General features: G+C 64.6%; 2 protein-coding genes and 1 long non-coding RNA gene across 6 annotated transcripts in view; all 3 read left to right on the plus strand.

Annotated features, from left to right (window-relative positions):
- Positions 1-307, plus strand: part of MAP2K5 (mitogen-activated protein kinase kinase 5) — a 138197-nt gene extending 137890 nt beyond the window's left edge. Inside the window, exon 22 of the mRNA XM_064722149.1 lies at positions 73-307. Within this exon, the coding sequence (XP_064578219.1) occupies positions 73-174 (102 nt within the window). The 3' untranslated portion in view covers positions 175-307. The remainder of the gene's footprint in view (positions 1-72) is intronic.
- Positions 308-3639: 3332 nt separating this feature from the next.
- Positions 3640-5638, plus strand: LOC135452302 (uncharacterized). Of its 3 annotated transcripts, none has more exons than XR_010441577.1 (3): positions 3640-3799; positions 4118-4364; positions 4922-5638. It is a non-coding gene; the product is annotated as an uncharacterized LOC135452302 (long non-coding RNA). The 3 variants fall into 3 exon arrangements; XR_010441579.1 differs by having other exon boundaries at positions 3643-3799; positions 4118-4253; XR_010441578.1 differs by having other exon boundaries at positions 3644-3768.
- Positions 5639-7212: 1574 nt separating this feature from the next.
- Positions 7213-12781, plus strand: SKOR1 (SKI family transcriptional corepressor 1). 2 transcript variants are annotated; one of them, XM_064722034.1, is made up of 9 exons: positions 7213-7465; positions 8292-10294; positions 10369-10465; positions 10752-10859; positions 10938-11009; positions 11190-11264; positions 11337-11411; positions 11959-12024; positions 12109-12781. In XM_064722034.1, exons 2-9 carry the CDS (start codon positions 8309-8311, stop codon positions 12204-12206), a joined length of 2577 nt encoding a protein of 858 aa, XP_064578104.1. In that variant the 5' UTR covers positions 7213-7465; positions 8292-8308; the 3' UTR covers positions 12207-12781. The 2 variants fall into 2 exon arrangements, with proteins under 2 accessions (XP_064578104.1, XP_064578103.1); XM_064722033.1 differs by lacking the exon at positions 10938-11009 and having other exon boundaries at positions 7334-7465.
- The last annotated feature ends 2326 nt before the right edge of the window (positions 12782-15107 follow it).

Below are 15107 nucleotides of genomic sequence, written 5' to 3' on the forward strand. Positions count from 1 at the left end.
GCCCTGCTGTGGGTGCTGCACAAGGGCTCTGTGTGTGTGTGTGTGTCCTGCTGACCTGGCTGTCCCCTGCAGGGCCACCCCTTCGTGGTGCAGTACAACGACGGCAATGCCGAGGTGGTGTCCATGTGGGTGTGCAGGATGCTGGAGGAGCGCCGGGCGCAGGGACCCCAGTGAGCCCCGGATCCCCACGCCAGGATCTCCACCTGGGGACTCTCCGCTTATCCAGCTCCTGTTTCATCCAGCTGTTTCCTAGGAGCATCGACAACATCAGGGCTGCCTTTTCCTCACCGCCACGTTAAGGAATTTTCTTAATTGTTTCTTTTGTCGCTGAGCAATTTCCAGGTTTATCTTCAGTTATACTGTACACAGCCTTAAAGCAAGTATTTTATATCTCTATTTTTGGGTTACTGGATGTTCTGTTTCCTGACTCCAGAGTATTTTTTAACTGTTGCTCCTTTCCAAGTGTCCAGAGGATTTCCTGACGAGTTGGTGGCTGTCTCTGAGTGCAGGCAGCCACTCAATACTGGGTTTAAGTGTAAAACAAAAGCAAACAGACAAAAAAAGAGAAATATCTGGGCTTGCCCACCCTGTGAGGAGGTGATGGGTGCCGGGAGGGTCAGCATCACACCAGTGAGTGACTGGGAATGCCCTCTCTGCTCCCAGTACCAGCTGCTGGGACGCGAGGAGCACCCATGGTCAGGCTGATCCCTGAACCACAGAGGGTTTGCTGAGGTGGAAAAGGGGGAAAGAGGACAGGGCTCTGCTCTGGAGCCAAACTGGGAGAGCTGGGAGTGTTCCCCTGGAGAAGGGAAGGATCCAGGAATCCTCAGAGCCCTTGCAGGGCCTGGAGGGGCTCCAGGAGAGCTGCAGAGGGGCTGGGGACAGGGATGGAGGGACAGCACACAGGGAATGGCTCCCACTGCCACAGGGCAGGGCTGGATGGGATATTGGGAATAATCCTTCCCTGGGAGGGTGGGCAGGCCCTGGCACAGCTGTGGGTTCAGCCAGGCCGAGCACAGGCTCCAGGTTTGGTGTTGCAGGAAAAAGGAATGGCTGCAATGTCTCTGCTGGGTGTTCCTGGCTCCTGCAATTCCTGGGGACGTTTCCACAACAGACCAACACAGGTTGAATCATTCCTTGTGTAAAAATGCTTAATAAAAGGAAAAAAAAAATAAATAAACCATGGATGTGAGAGGCAGGTTTGGGGTGAGTGAGTTGGGTGGGAGGAGGTCGGGGTTTGTTTGCTTGTCTTTGCATTAGAAATAAACTTTTGCTAAAAAATAAAAAAAAGACTCGGGTGGTTTATTTTCTACCAGCAGCTTCAACCCCCCCACAATTCAGTGAATTATTCCTCCCGAACCACTGCAAATCCTAAATGTTATTCTGGAAGCAGCCTGGAAGAGACTTGCTTTCCTTCCTTGGAGGGATCGTTTGTCTTCTTTTGAAGTGTAGAGGTTGCAGGCATGAACTTACAGACTAAAGTTTGTCTTAATTGCTCTGATGTCACAACCTCGCTGGCAGATAACAGGCAATGAATGAGGCAGCAGCCCCCGTTCCTCCAGGTCCTTCTGCTAAAGTGAGACAAATTCCCTCCCTGTGAGCCAGGCAGGGCATGGCAGCGCTGCCATTTATTTATCCCTAACAGTTCCAGCAGCTTTCCCTGCATAAAAGGGCTCTCTCTCCCTCTCTCTCTCGGATCTGGTTTAAAACTCAGCAATCCCAGGGCTTTTCCTGCTGCTTTTCCTGCCAGGGAGGTTGGGAGGGGAGGACTCACCCTGAAAATCCGTGTGGGATGGAGCTGGGAAAATCCTCCTGGTTAAAGCAGGGACAATTATAATTCATGTGGTTCATCAGTGGGATGAGTCCGGGGGAATCTGGGGCTCCATCCCTTCCCTCTCCCAAATCCTGGGATTCAGTGCAGTCTGGGATTTGCTCTTCTGCCCCTTCCCAGCAGGATCTGGGGAATGGGGCTGGGTGAGAGGGCAGAGGAGGGAAGTTTGGGATTGAGCAGCTCCTCTCAGCCTTGCTGGCGTTCCCAGCTGAGACCTGGGAATGGAGCCCAATTCCTGCACCACCCAGCAGCCACCGCCCAGGGATGGTTTTGCCCTCTCCCCTCTTCCCTGCTGCATTTTTTGGGGTTTGAATTGTGGCATTTCTTGCTGGAAAGGTTGCAGGAAATGCAGCAATATCACACCCTACAGCCGAGTCCTGCTCAGGGGATGGCATCGGGGGTGTGCAATGAGTTCAGCACAGGATCCCTCAGATGCAGAGTGACCCCCAGTCCCACTCCTCACCCCAGCACCTCATTGAGGGCTCCCCCACCAATGTCACCTCTGTCTCCCCTCCTTTAACCTCCGTGATAATGATTCCCATGGGAGCGTGGATGTGGGAAAAACGGAATGTGTCCCATCTGTGCCAAAACTTCCAATATTTTCCACATTTCCCTTTCCCGCTGCCAGGCAAAGCTCCCGTGAGAAGAGCCCGTGGAAGATCGCCCTTAAATCAGCACAGAATTAGAAAATATTTTGTTTCTCGTATCCCGTGGCCAAACCCAGCCCGCTGTCAGCATTCCAAAGGCAGAGCGCCCGTCTTTGTTTCCCGAAGAGCAGCCTGAACAGCCGGGGGGGAGGCGGGGCTGCCAGGGCTCCTTTACCTGCCGCTGTCCCTCGGCCCGCACCTGAGCCATGGCCGGGAGCAGCTCTGGGGAGCTCCCTTTGATCCCCGGGTGCCCGAGAGGAAAACCGGGAGGGCTGGAGCTGGGGAGGCCGTGGGTGCTCTGCTGCCTGCCGGTCCTGCAGGGAAAGCTCACCTGGAGGCATCCGTGGGACCGGGATGGACGGGGGAGTGTGCGGGCAAAACCTGGGAATTTGGGGCTTTTTTGGGGGGGAAAAAAACTCCTGCAGGGAGGCAAATCCACTGGTGGGGAGCGAGAGCTGCGGGAGAAGCGGCTCGGCGGGGACAGAGGGGGCGATGCCACCGCAGCGGGCACTGGCCTGGCTCGGCTCTGTGGCCCCAGCGCTGGCCCGGGCAGGACAATCCGGGAGACACCGGGACAATCCGGGCAGGACAATCCGGGAGCCACCGGGACAATCCGGGAGCCACCGGGACAATCCGGGCAAGACAATCCGGGAGCCACCGGGACAATCCCCGGGCAGGACAATCCGGGAGCCACCGGGACAGTCCGGGAGCCACCGGAACAATCCCCCCGGGCAGGACAATCCGGGAGCCACCACATCCCACGGGAGCTGCTCCGGGAGCTGCAGCTGGGCAGGGACAGGGACAGGAGGGACAGGAGGGACAGGGACTGTCCCAGGTGGCGGCTCCGCTCTGCGGGGCTGCTCCGGGGGCAGGGCACACACACAGAGCCCCTTCGGGCAGGGAACAGGAGCGGCGAATCCCGTCCCCAGGATGCTCCAGGGCTGCTCAGCTTCTCGGGCACAACTCCGAGCTCTTCATCCCGCTCCCGCTGGGATGTGACAAACACAGGGACGCCCCCGGGGAGCCGTCCTTGCCCTGCTGCCACGGGCCGGCCCATCAGGGCACAAACACAGCCCAGGTGCCCCCGGTTACCCGGGAGCCTCAGAGGATCCAGCTGTGCCCGCTCTGCCCCCAGGGCGGGGTTTTTATGGTGCCTCTGCCCGGGGAGCCAGGTAAGGAGCAGCCCGAGCCCCACATGCTGCGGCCGGGTGGCAGCGATGTCCCCGCGGGCACAGCCAGGCCTGGGGGCACAGGGGCTCTCCGGGGAGGAGCTGGAGCCACTGAATGATGGTGAGGTCCTGAGCTGTCACCGGGGTTTTAGGTAACTCATCTTCAGCATTCCCGGGGGTCTCACAGGCACCACAGTTTGGGGGTGTCTCTAAACTTTCTGGCCTCCTCCTGCTCCCCCAGCTCACCAGCCTGGACTGGGAAAACCTAACGGGGAAAAAGAGAAATTTAAAATCTCCTATTGCAGTATTTGGTCACACAGAATTTAAAAAAAAAAAAAAAAAAGGTTGTGCAAGCTGCTCTAGAGGAAGGTGTCCCTGCCCATGGAGGTGGGGTTGGAACGAGAGGAGCTTTAAGGTCTCTCCTAACTCAAAGCAGCCTCAGCGAGCCTGTGATCCTGCGCCTTTTGCAGCCGGAGCTGCGGGAGCTGCGTTACCTTCGGCAGAGGCTCTGTCCGTGAAGCACCGTGCGCGCCCAGGACAGGATTTATGGATTGAGCCTTCCCGGCTGCGGCTGCTCCGGCGCGGGGCCCGCGGCGCAAGTTCAAGGTTTGTGAGAGCCCGGAGGTGTTTAATGGCAAATGGATGTCTGGGCTTTTATGGGCAGCAGCAGCAGGAGGAGGAGGAGGAGGAAAACTTCCCGCGGCCAGGCCCGCGCAGGTGAGTGCGGCTCCATCCCGCAGCGGGCACGGCACGGCACGGCACGGCCTGCAGCGCTGCCCTGGCCTCGTCCCGCTGCATCCCTGCCCAGTGCTCGGCTCCACCGATCAATAAATCGGCGCCTATCGATCCCGCGCTCCCGCAGCCGCTCCGGCCCAGGAAAACCGGGAGGTTCCGAGGCGCAGGGAGGGTTCGGGGGCCACGGAGGTGAAGTGAGGGGGACAAGGGGACAGCAGCTGCGGGTTGGGCCTGGGGCACACCGGGGACAGCCAGGGATGTGCTGTGGGGATGGAGGGGGTGTGGGGGGAGCACGGAGGGGGCCACAGAAAAGGGGGTGCACAGAAGGGGGATGCACGGAAGGGGTGCAGCGGGGTGGGGGTCAGCTGTGCCCAGCCCTGGGAAGGGATCCCGGGGCGCACCCAGAGGGAGCCCCAGGCTCCCCGGAGCCCGCGGGGCTCAGCAGCCGGGTCAGGCCGGGTGTGCCCGGCCTGCAGAGAGCCGCCGCCCGCTCCCTTTGTCAATGTCCAGTAATTAAAATGTCACCGTTTAATTTTCAGGCCTCTCGGAGCAATCTTTTCCTAATAAAGAGTCTAATCGAAACGCTCCTTCCCCCGCCTCGGCGGGAAGGGCCGCGGAAGAGGCTGCGGAGGTGCAGAGCCGCCGCGGATCGATGGAGAGAAGCCCGGATTGATCGGCCTCTAAAATTAAATTTATTGGGGTCATGGTTTTATATGGTGCTGATACAACTGTTAAATGGGGAACATTCATTTCCAATAGGAGGCGTTTATTAAACTTCCACTGAATTAGACCGCCGTGATTTATGTGGCAATCTCGGCTCAGCCCTCCAGGAGCGCGGGGCCTTCCGCGCCCGCCACGCGTGATTATTTATTTATACACCCGTGACACGGCTCCCTAAGTTTTAACCTAAATTATCCTCCGGCTTCGGCTGCCGGCGGCACCGGCCCGGGGAGCGGGGAAGGACGGGGGTCCCGTCGGGGCTGCGCCCTCCGCGCCCCCCGGTCCCGGGGGTGTCCCGGGGGGGGTCCCCGGTTTGGGGGGCGGCGGAGCCCGCAAACGTCCCGGCTCCCGCGTGCGGCGATCGTTGAGCGTTAATTAGAAATTCATTACAATTAAAAGCCGCGCGCACACGCCTTAATTACATCTGATTTTTAATTCCGAATCCGTGTTTACACAGTAAGCGAGACGTACCTCCTGATTATCCCCAATACTCTTTATACTGTACTAATTATGTAAATTAAACCTAATTAACTGACAAAAACTGCAGTCAATTCAACTGTTAAAGATACGGCGGTTGCGAGGAGCGCGGCCGGGGCGGCGGGGCCGGGGTCGGGCCCGGGGCCGCTCCCCTGCCCGGGGCTCCGCGCCGCCGTCGGGGCGAGCCGGGGCCGCCTCCGCCGCTCCGGGCGAGCTCCGCGGGCACCGGGCAGGGGCACGGCCCGGGCAGGGAACGGGGGCAGAGCCGCGTCCTCCCGGAGCCCCCCTCTCTCCTCCCGGTCCGGGCGGTACCGGCTCGGTCCGCGCCGCCGCCGCCCGCTCCCGGTGCCTCGCAGCCCGGCGCGGCTCCCGCGGGTGCCGAGCGCGGCGGGATCGCCCCAAACGCGGGGCCGAGCGGGGCTCGACCGGCGCGGGAGCGTCTCACCGCGCTCCTGCCTCCGTATGGCTGCAGGAGGGGGGGGGCTGGCGAGGATAAATAATTAAAAGGCGAGGAATAATTACCGGCTCGGGTTGCGATCATTGCGGGAAGGCCGCGCCGCAAGGCCCGGCCGGCAGCGCCCGGTCCGCGTCCCCCCCGACGGGGCGTCCCGGGGGGAGCCGCGGCCGCTGTCCCGCGTGGGAGCGCGGCCGGAGCTCGGCTCTCCGCGCAGGAGAAGGGCGGCTCCGCTCCCGCGTTCCGCTCCGCGCCGGCCCCGCCGCATCCTCCCGGTGCCGCCGGTGATGGCGGGGAAGAAAGGCGCGGGGGCACACACAAAAGTGATAGCTGGGGGCGATCCGCGCCGTTATTAACTTCTGTTTGATCGCTGTAATTGCGCCGATCGCGGCCGGACGCGATGATTAATTACAGTTTAATTAACGTGGCCGTGACGAGCGCCGCATGCGGGAACCCAACCCGGGCAGGGATGCGGCGAGAGGCCCCCGCCACACCGGCACGACCGGCGGACACCGGAGCGCCGGGTCCCCTAAGCCGCTCCGCCGGTCCTGTCGGCCGGTCCTGCCGGCGTGGCGTGAGCCCCCGTGGGGAACGAAAAACCCGAGCTCGCCCCTCTCTGCCCCCTCCTCCGGGCGATTTCGTTGCCGCCCGATGTCCCCCCCTCGTCCCCGGTACCGCTCCCGCACCCGCGCCCCGCACCGGAGCGCGCATCCCGGCTGCGAGAGGGATGCGCGGCAGCAGCGCATCCCCGATTTCGATGGGGTCCCTCCGCCGCTCTCCCCGGGCTCCTCTTTTCGTTACCGCCCGCTCCCCGCGCAAACTTTCAACGAGCATCGCTGCCCCCGTGCTGGCGGCACGGCGGGAGGCGGGCGCGGGGGGGACACGGGGGCGCGGAGCCCACGCAGGTGCGGCGCGGGGCCGATCCCCGCTCTTACCTCGGGCTGCCCGGGCGGGTCCCCGCTCGGTGGCGGCCCCCCACGCCCTCCCCCCCTCCCGCTCCCTCCCCGTTCCGCCGTGCCTTAAAGCCGCGCCGTGATTGACTGGAGCGCATCGGTGATTGACGGCGGCGGGGTCCCGGAGGCCGTTAATGTAAATATGCTGGTGCTAAGTGGGTGTGTCTTCCCGTTATTTTAGCTGTCACCGGATCAATGTGCAGCGTCTCCAAGTACGGATCCGGATCCTCCCTCGGTGGCGCGGCTGGTCACTCGCTCTTGTTGCATCTCGCCCGGGCGGACGCGGCGGCGGCGGGGCGGGCGGCGGCCCCGAGGCGTCGGTGAAGGGCGCGCCCGCTGCCCGCCCGCCCCGCAGCTCCGGCTGCCCCGGGAACGGGCGCGCTGCGGACGGGCCCCCCCGGCCGATGGCGGCCCCGGCTCCGGGCTGCGGCCCCTAGTCCCGAGCAGAGCCTGCACGTCCAGCCGGGCTCCGCGGCGCGGTGAGTGCGGGCGGGCGGCGGATGGAGGGGCGGGCGCGGGGATGGGGGGGCGCAAAGCGGGGCGCGTTTTCGGGACTCGCTCCCCGTTATTTTGTGTAATTACCACGGAAGCGGCTTAAGCAGCGGGAGCCCTCCCCGCTAAGCCAATTTGCCTGGCTCGCTGCTGCCCTTCTGCTACGTGCGGCGGGCGCTGCCCGCCCCGGCCCCTAATCCGCCCGCGCCTAATCGCCTGCCGGGGACGCCACAAAGGGGCTCCGGGCCACCGCGCCCGCCGCCCCGCTCCGCCCGCGGGCACCGAGCGCCAAGTTTGGGCCCGCCCGCTCCGGCCGGGGCTCGGGCCCCCGGGACGCGCCGGCCGCATCCTCCGGCGCCTTTCGTTGGAGCCCGCCCGGAGCCCGCCGCACACCGGCACGGCACGGCACGGCACGGCCCGGCGAGCCGGCACAAAGGGAAGGGACGCGGCACCTCCCGGGGACTCGGCGCGGCAGGAGGCGGAGGTGCTGACCCCCCCGGGGTGCCCTTGCCCCGGGCTCCCGGGGCCGCTCAGCCGCGGGGCCGCGCCCGGATGCGGCGGCGCTCGGTCCCGGCGGCCGCGGGCGGGGGATGCGCTCCGGCCTCGCCGGACCCCGCCGGCCCGGGAGGGTCCTGCGGCAGCGCCCGAGGGGCTCCGGGTCGGGGCCGGCAGCGCAGAGCAAACAGCGGCCGGGCCGCGCGGCGGGGATCGGGCGGGCCGCGGAGCGCGGGGCCCGGGAGCGGCGGGCCGGGAGCGGCGGCGGGGCCTCGGGAGCGCCTCTAACCCGCGCCTTTCCCCGATTTCGTTTTGCAGGGGCGTTTTGGGGGGGAATGGAGGCGATCGCCAGTCAGATGGGAAATGGGAGAGATGCAAGCTCCTCCCCAAATTCAAAGCAAGAGCTGCAGCCGTACCAGGGCTCCAATACCCTCAAGCCCAACCAAGTGGGTGAGACCTCCCTGTACGGCGTGCCCATCGTGTCCCTGGTCATCGACGGGCAGGAGCGGCTGTGCCTGGCGCAGATCTCCAACACGCTGCTCAAGAACTACAGCTACAATGAGATCCACAACCGGCGCGTGGCCCTGGGCATCACCTGCGTGCAGTGCACGCCGGTGCAGCTGGAGATCCTGCGGCGGGCCGGGGCCATGCCCATCTCGTCCCGCCGCTGCGGCATGATCACCAAGCGGGAGGCGGAGCGGCTCTGCAAGTCCTTCCTGGGCGAGCACAAGCCGCCCAAGCTGCCCGAGAACTTCGCCTTCGACGTGGTGCACGAGTGCGCCTGGGGCTCCCGGGGCAGCTTCATCCCGGCGCGCTACAACAGCTCCCGCGCCAAGTGCATCAAGTGCAGCTACTGCAGCATGTACTTCTCGCCCAACAAGTTCATCTTCCACTCCCACCGCACCCCGGACTCCAAGTACACCCAGCCCGACGCCGCCAACTTCAACTCCTGGCGCCGCCACCTCAAGCTCAGCGACAAGACGGCCACGGAGGAGCTGTCGCACGCCTGGGAGGATGTCAAGGCCATGTTCAACGGCGGCACCCGCAAGCGGACCTTCTCCCTGCAAGGGGCGGCCGCCGGCGGGCCCGGGGCCGGCTCCCCCGCCGCCAAGGCCGCGCTGCACCCGCCGCCGCCCGCCGGCCCCGAGCTGGCCCCGGCGCACAAGAGCCTCCGGTGCAGCGGGCAGGAGGCGGCGGGCGAGCGCGGCGCGCTGGGGCTGGCGGCGGCGGCGGCGGCGCACGGCGGGGCCGCGGGCGCGCACGGCGGGGCGGGCGCGGTGCGCAGCTACCCGGTGATCCCGGTGCCCAGCAAGGGCTTCGGGATGCTGCAGAAGCTGCCGCCGCCGCTCTTCCCGCACCCCTACGGCTTCCCCGCCGCCGCCTTCGGACTGTGCCCCAAGAAGCAGGAGGAGGCGCTGGGCGGCGCGGGGGGCGGCGAGGCGGGCAAGGGCGGCGCGCTGCCCCCCGGCATGTTCTGGGGACCCCCGCACCCCCACCCGCACCAGCCGGCCCAGCCGCCGCACCAGCCCGGCGCCGCCAAGGACGCCGGCGTGTACCCCTCGTTCCCCGTGTTCTGGCCGGCCGCCGGCAGCCTGCCCGTGCCGCCCTACCCCGCGCAGAGCCCGGCCAAGGCGGCCGCCACGGCCGTGGTGGTGGCGGCGGCGGCAGCGGCGGCGGCGGCGGCGGCCGAGCCGGCGGGGCTGGCGGGGCGGCACGGGGAGCTGGAGGGCTCGGAGCCCTCGGGCAGCGGCCGGAGCAGCGCCACCCCGCAGGAGGGCGCGGGCGCCGAGGGCGAGCGCTGCCCCAGCGCCCTGTCGCGGGCGGCGGGCGAGGAGGAGCGCTCCGGGGACGAGGCGCTGCTGGCGCCGCTGCCGCTGCCCAGGAAGGGCAGCTACCTGTCCGCCTTCCGCCCGGTGGTGAAGGACGCCGAGAGCATCGCCAAGCTCTACGGCACCCGCGAGGCGTTCGGCGGCGCGGGGCCCCGCGGCCCCGGTTACCTCTCGCCGGATTTCCTCAGCGAGGGCAGCTCCAGCTACCGCTCGCTGTCCCCCGGCGGCGACACGGCCGAGGAGCCCGAGGTGGACGTGGAGTCCAACCGCTTCCCGGAGGACGAGGAGGAGGAAGGCGCCGCCGTGCCCGCCGTGGGCCCCGCCGAGGGCCGGGAGCCGCCGCCGCCGCGGCTGCTGGCCGGGCCCGAGGAGCCGCCGCCGCCCGCCGGGGCCGAGGGGCCCGAGGAGAAGGCGGGCGAGGCGGGCGCGCAGGAGGGCGGCCCGGGCCCCGACGGCAGCCCCGAGCGCAGCGGCAGCAGCGGCGCCTACGAGGTGCGGGGCCGGCAGCGGGATCTGCCCTCGGGGGTGCCCGGGGCCGGGCCCGCTCCTCACTCGCTCTCTTGCAGGTGTTCGCGGCCGAGAGGGGGGAGCTCCTGCAGCCGCTGAAGCCCGCAGCGTCCCTGGGAGCCCCCGCCGCCTTCCTGTGCGCCCCCGAGGCCAAGGGTAACGCGGGCTCGGCCCCGGGGGGGGTCCCGAGGGGCCGCTTTCGTTTGGGGCTTTGGGGAGAAAAGCGAAACAAACGGGATCCGGGCGGGGAGCGGGGCCGGCGCGGCGGGGATGGGCCGGCGGGGCCAAGCTCCTGCCCACAAGCTACTTTCCAACGGCAAAGCGATTAGGATGTCCGCTAAGAAGGTTTTAACGAGGGCTTTGTCCGTAATTATGTAATTAAGGATATATCAGGACCATACTTTCATTGCTTACGGTTGAAAATCGGTTTATTAACTTTAAGAGCAAGATAAAGAAGACAATCACTCCGCGGCGGAGGATTTAGAGAGCAGAAAATCCTATCAGGACCAAAGGAATGTCTCTCATGCCAGCCCTGTAAATACCGACAGAGGTAAGCACCGCTCCGCGGGGCGATGCGCGGCCCCTCCGCGGGTTCCCCGGCCGGGCTGACGCCGCTCTGGCCCCGCAGGCGAGGAAGGGCTGGCCATGGATGTCACCGGGACGCAGCTGGTGGAGAAGGACATCGAGAACCTGGCCCGAGGTGAGGGGCGGGGGTCGCGGCGCCCCCCGGCCTCTGCCCGCGGCTCGGGGTATTTGTGTTTTGTGCAGGAGTGATTAACTCCTGTGATTAATGTAACGTAATGCGATTAGCGCCGCGCTGAGCCGCCTCCAGATGGAAAAGTGCGGGCTCCCCTCAACCCCGCCGCGTATTTTTAAACAGATGAGTTACAAAAACTGGTCCTGGAGCAAATGGAGCTGAGGAAAAAGCTGGAGAGGGACTTCCAGAGCCTGAAAGGTACCGGTGCCCCATCCCCTGCCCACGGCCCGCCCGGGCAGGGGGGCGCGGCGCTGACCCCCGGCCCCACAGATAACTTCCAGGACCAGATGAAGCGGGAGCTGGCGTACCGGGAGGAGATGGTGCAGCAGCTGCAGATCGTGCGAGGTAAGGCCGAGCCCGTTAGCACTTTTATTTTTGTTTTATTCATTTTATTTCCCTTTTTAAAAAAAAACTATTTTATTTCTGCTTTTTTTTTTGTTTGGGTGAGGAGTTTTCAGTTTATGTTTTGGGGTTTTCAGTTTATGTTTTAGGGATTTTTTTGGTTGGTTGTTTTCTGTTTGTTTAGAGGTTTTTTGGGGTTTTTTTTGTTTGTTTGTTTTGTTTTGGTTTTTTTTGTTTCTCCTGTTTTTTGTTGATTTTGTTTGGGGTTTTTTGTTTTGTTTTGTTTTTCCTTTCTTTCGTTCTGTACCTTTTCCTGCCCTCCAACTCCTCTCGCGATTCCGAGCTGCGAGGAATCGTTCGCACGGCAGCGAACGAACCTTCGCTCCCGCAATCGCTTCCACTCGGGCTAAATCAAAAACCCGAGCCGTGAAACGCCTTACCCGGCGAGCCGGGAGAGCCGTGCCCGGCCCTGCGCCCCCGTCCCCCCGTCCCCCTGCCCGGGGTGGGCTCAGCCCCCCGGGACCCTCAGCCAGCGCCGCTCCCACCGCAGACACGCTGTGCAACGAGCTGGACCAGGAGCGGAAGGCGCGCTACGCCATCCAGCAGAAGTTGAAAGGTACCGGGGGGGTCTCGGAGAGGCCTCGGGGGTCCCTCCCCGCCCGGGGGGGGGCTCCGGGGGTGACGGCTCGCTGCCTTGCAGAGGCTCACGACGCGCTGCACCACTTCTCCTGCAAGATGCTGACCCCGCGGCACTGCAGCGGGAACTGCTCCTTCAAGCCGCCGCTGCTGCCCCAGTGAGCGCCGCGCCCCACGCCGAAGCCATGCGGGCAGAGCCCACGCAAGCCATGCCCACGAGGAGCCACCTGTACATAGAGGACAGAGCCCGGCTGTGCTCGGACTGCGCCAGGGCGGGGGCGGCCCCCGCTCCGCCCGCCCCTCCCTCCCCGTGTGTCCGCTTCTTCCACCCTCGTCCAGACTGGAAACAAAAGTGGCGATGTGCAATGGATATAAATGTACTGTGATTCTCTTGGTACAGTATTTGTCGGATTTTTATTTATTTATGATGTATATTTATCTCCCCCCGCCCTCCTCCTTTCCCCCCACCCCTGTAAATTCTGGATGTAACGGCACTTTAACGGGCGGCCCGCGACTCCCGAGGCACAACAACGCTCGCCCGCTCTGGGGACAGCCCCCTCTGTACGTGACTTTGGTTCTTTAATAAAAACACACTTGGAGAAGCCGCCTGGTGCGTGGGGCTGGCCCGGGGCCGGGCCGGGGGTGCCCCGGGCTCCCCGCGCAGCCGGAGCTCATTAATGCCCATTTATATGCTCCTTTCACACATGAAGGTACCGCATTAATGAGCTCGGAGCGCGGGCGCGGAGGTGCGCGCACACCTATGGGCCCGAAATAGCCGGGTTTTAGCCCAGAAATAACGGGGCAGCGCTGCGGGGCCGGGATGGGGAGAGGCGGCACCGGGGCAGCTCCGGGGCTCGGAGGGGACGCACCGAGCACCGCGGGACCGGCACCGGGAAGGGATGCGGGCCCGGAGCACCCCGCGGATCGGGGCCGGGGCTGCCATGGTGGGGTCCGGCCGGCCCCGGGAGGCCGGCGGAGAAGGAGCCGCTGTTAATTAGCGCGGGGCTCAATTAGCGCCAGGCTCATCATTAGGCCGTTCCGCGGCCTGGGGCGCCACCGCGTGGGCGCAGCCGGAGCTGCAGCTCCTCAATTCCGGCCCTGATTCCGAGCTCGGGATCGGCTCAGCGGGGCAGCATCGCCCACCCACCCTGAGGGGAGGAGGAGGCGCTCCCAGCCCCGCAGGTGGGCACGGTGGGCTGGGATGAAGGCTAAAAACCCTCGGGGCGGAGGCCCAAATGGGGTTTTGGGTTTTTGTCTGTCTGGGTCTCAGAGAACGTTCTCAAGGTTTCTCTGTCTCATCCCGGGGGTGCCCAGGGCCGGGTTGGACGGGGCTTGGAGCAGCCTGGGACAGCGGGAAGGTCCCTGCTCATGGCAGGGCTGGAACGGGATGAGCTTTAAGGTCTCTTCCCAGCCATTCTGGGATTCCTGAATTCTTCCTCTGGTCACAGCTCCCCTGCACAGGACACCCCGAGTGCGACCCTGAGCAGAGCAGCGGGGCTGGTGGCACCCCCAGGTGAGTGCAGGGGGGATCACCGGGCAGGACACGGAGGGGACCCAGGTGTGACCCAGGGAGGTGAATTTGGGGTCTGAGTTGAGCTGAGAGGCCCTCATTGAGGGAATGAAACGTTTGGACATTTTGGAGCTTGTAGAGTGGCAGCACAGCCCTTTCCTTTGCGTTTTGTGCCTCTGTGGGTCGTTGGTGCCACCTGACAGGAGTGGCACCGGGTGACCCCACAGAGGAGGTGCCCTGGGTGTCTCTCCAGCCCATAATTTCACCCAGGCCCCGCTGAGCCCACCTGCCCCAGCGGTGCCTCCCAACACAGGCACAGAAATGAGCCATTAGGTTGTATTAATATTGCCCCACTACTTAGTGCTCATTAAAATGTGCTTTGCAGAATTTAATATGCGGCTTGAAATGACACAACGTATTAAGTGCTTAATATACTAGAAATTATGAAACTATTACAGTCTAAGTAATATGAAATAATTAGAGTGAATTAAACTTCACTGGCAGAATGAGGGAAAGGCTTCAATTTTTTTTATAGTTGGTGGGGTTTTTTTTGTCGCTGTTGTTTAGTCTCAAAATAGTTGAATGGGATAACAGCTCCCGAAAATAAACAGCCAGAGTCGGGAGTTTTAAATAATTAAAGCAGGAAGGCGCCTGTGTGTGAGGAATGGGGGAAGCAGAAGGTTCTGCGGCCGCAGCGGATGGAGCCGCTCTTTCGGGCGGGTGGCGGAGCAGCCCCGGGAGCGGCTCAGCCTGGCCCGGCCCGGCCCCATCTGTCCCTGCCGGGGGCTCTCGGGGACAGATCGGGGACAGATCGGCTCCGGCTGCCGGGCCGGCACTGCCCTGTGCGGGGCAGCCCCACCTGGGGGTGCGGGCAGCGGAGACCCCCGGGACAACCCCTTGGGCAGGGATTTGCCCCTTTGGGAAGCGCTCGGAGCCATCGCTGGGGTTGAATTCCGGGGGCTTTTCCTGGCGGGAGGCGATTCCCGGGGCTGGGGATGCCCTCGGGAGCGTCTCCAGCAGCGATGCCGAGTGCCAGCTTTGGGCAGGGGATGGGAATGGATGGGAGTGGATGGGAATGTGCCGCTGGGCACCGAGCGTGTCCCAAACCTCTGCTGCTCCCCGTGTGGATGAGTTTTAGATGGGATTTTGGGATGGAATTCCCTGTGAGGGTGGGGAAGGCTGGGATGGAATTCCCAGAGCAGCTGTGGCCGCCCCTGGATCCCCGGCAGTGCCCAAGGCAGGGCTGGAGCAGCCCGGGATGGTGGCAGGTGTCCCTGCCATGGCAGGGGTGGCGCGGGACGGGCTCTGAGCTCCTTCCCACGCCAATTCCCGATTCCTGGAAGGCGCCAGGAGGTGGCGGCTCAGCCCAGCCCAGCCCAGCGCTCCCCTCCGGAGCCGGGACCGAGCGGAGCCTTCGTGCCCGGGCTGCCCCTGGGCGGGCACAGGGCGCGACATCCGCCCTCCCCAGGGGCCTGTCCCCGCCTCTGGGGCTGTCCCAGCGCTGCTCCCCACCGGGACAGCATCGATCCCGAGGGACGGCGCTGCCCCCGGTG

The sequence above is a fragment of the Zonotrichia leucophrys genome, chromosome 10 (assembly GCF_028769735.1).
Source record: "Zonotrichia leucophrys gambelii isolate GWCS_2022_RI chromosome 10, RI_Zleu_2.0, whole genome shotgun sequence".
Taxonomy (NCBI): Eukaryota; Metazoa; Chordata; class Aves; order Passeriformes; family Passerellidae; genus Zonotrichia; species Zonotrichia leucophrys.

Coding starts and splice junctions, on each gene's coding strand:
- SKOR1 (XM_064722034.1), top strand. CDS start 8,309: ATGGAGGCGATCGCCAGTCAGATGGGAAATGGGAGAGATGCAAGCTCC. Junction 11,265..11,336: donor GGACTTCCAGAGCCTGAAAG/GTACCGGTGCCC, acceptor CCGGCCCCACAG/ATAACTTCCAGGACCAGATG. Junction 11,412..11,958: donor GCAGCTGCAGATCGTGCGAG/GTAAGGCCGAGC, acceptor CTCCCACCGCAG/ACACGCTGTGCAACGAGCTG.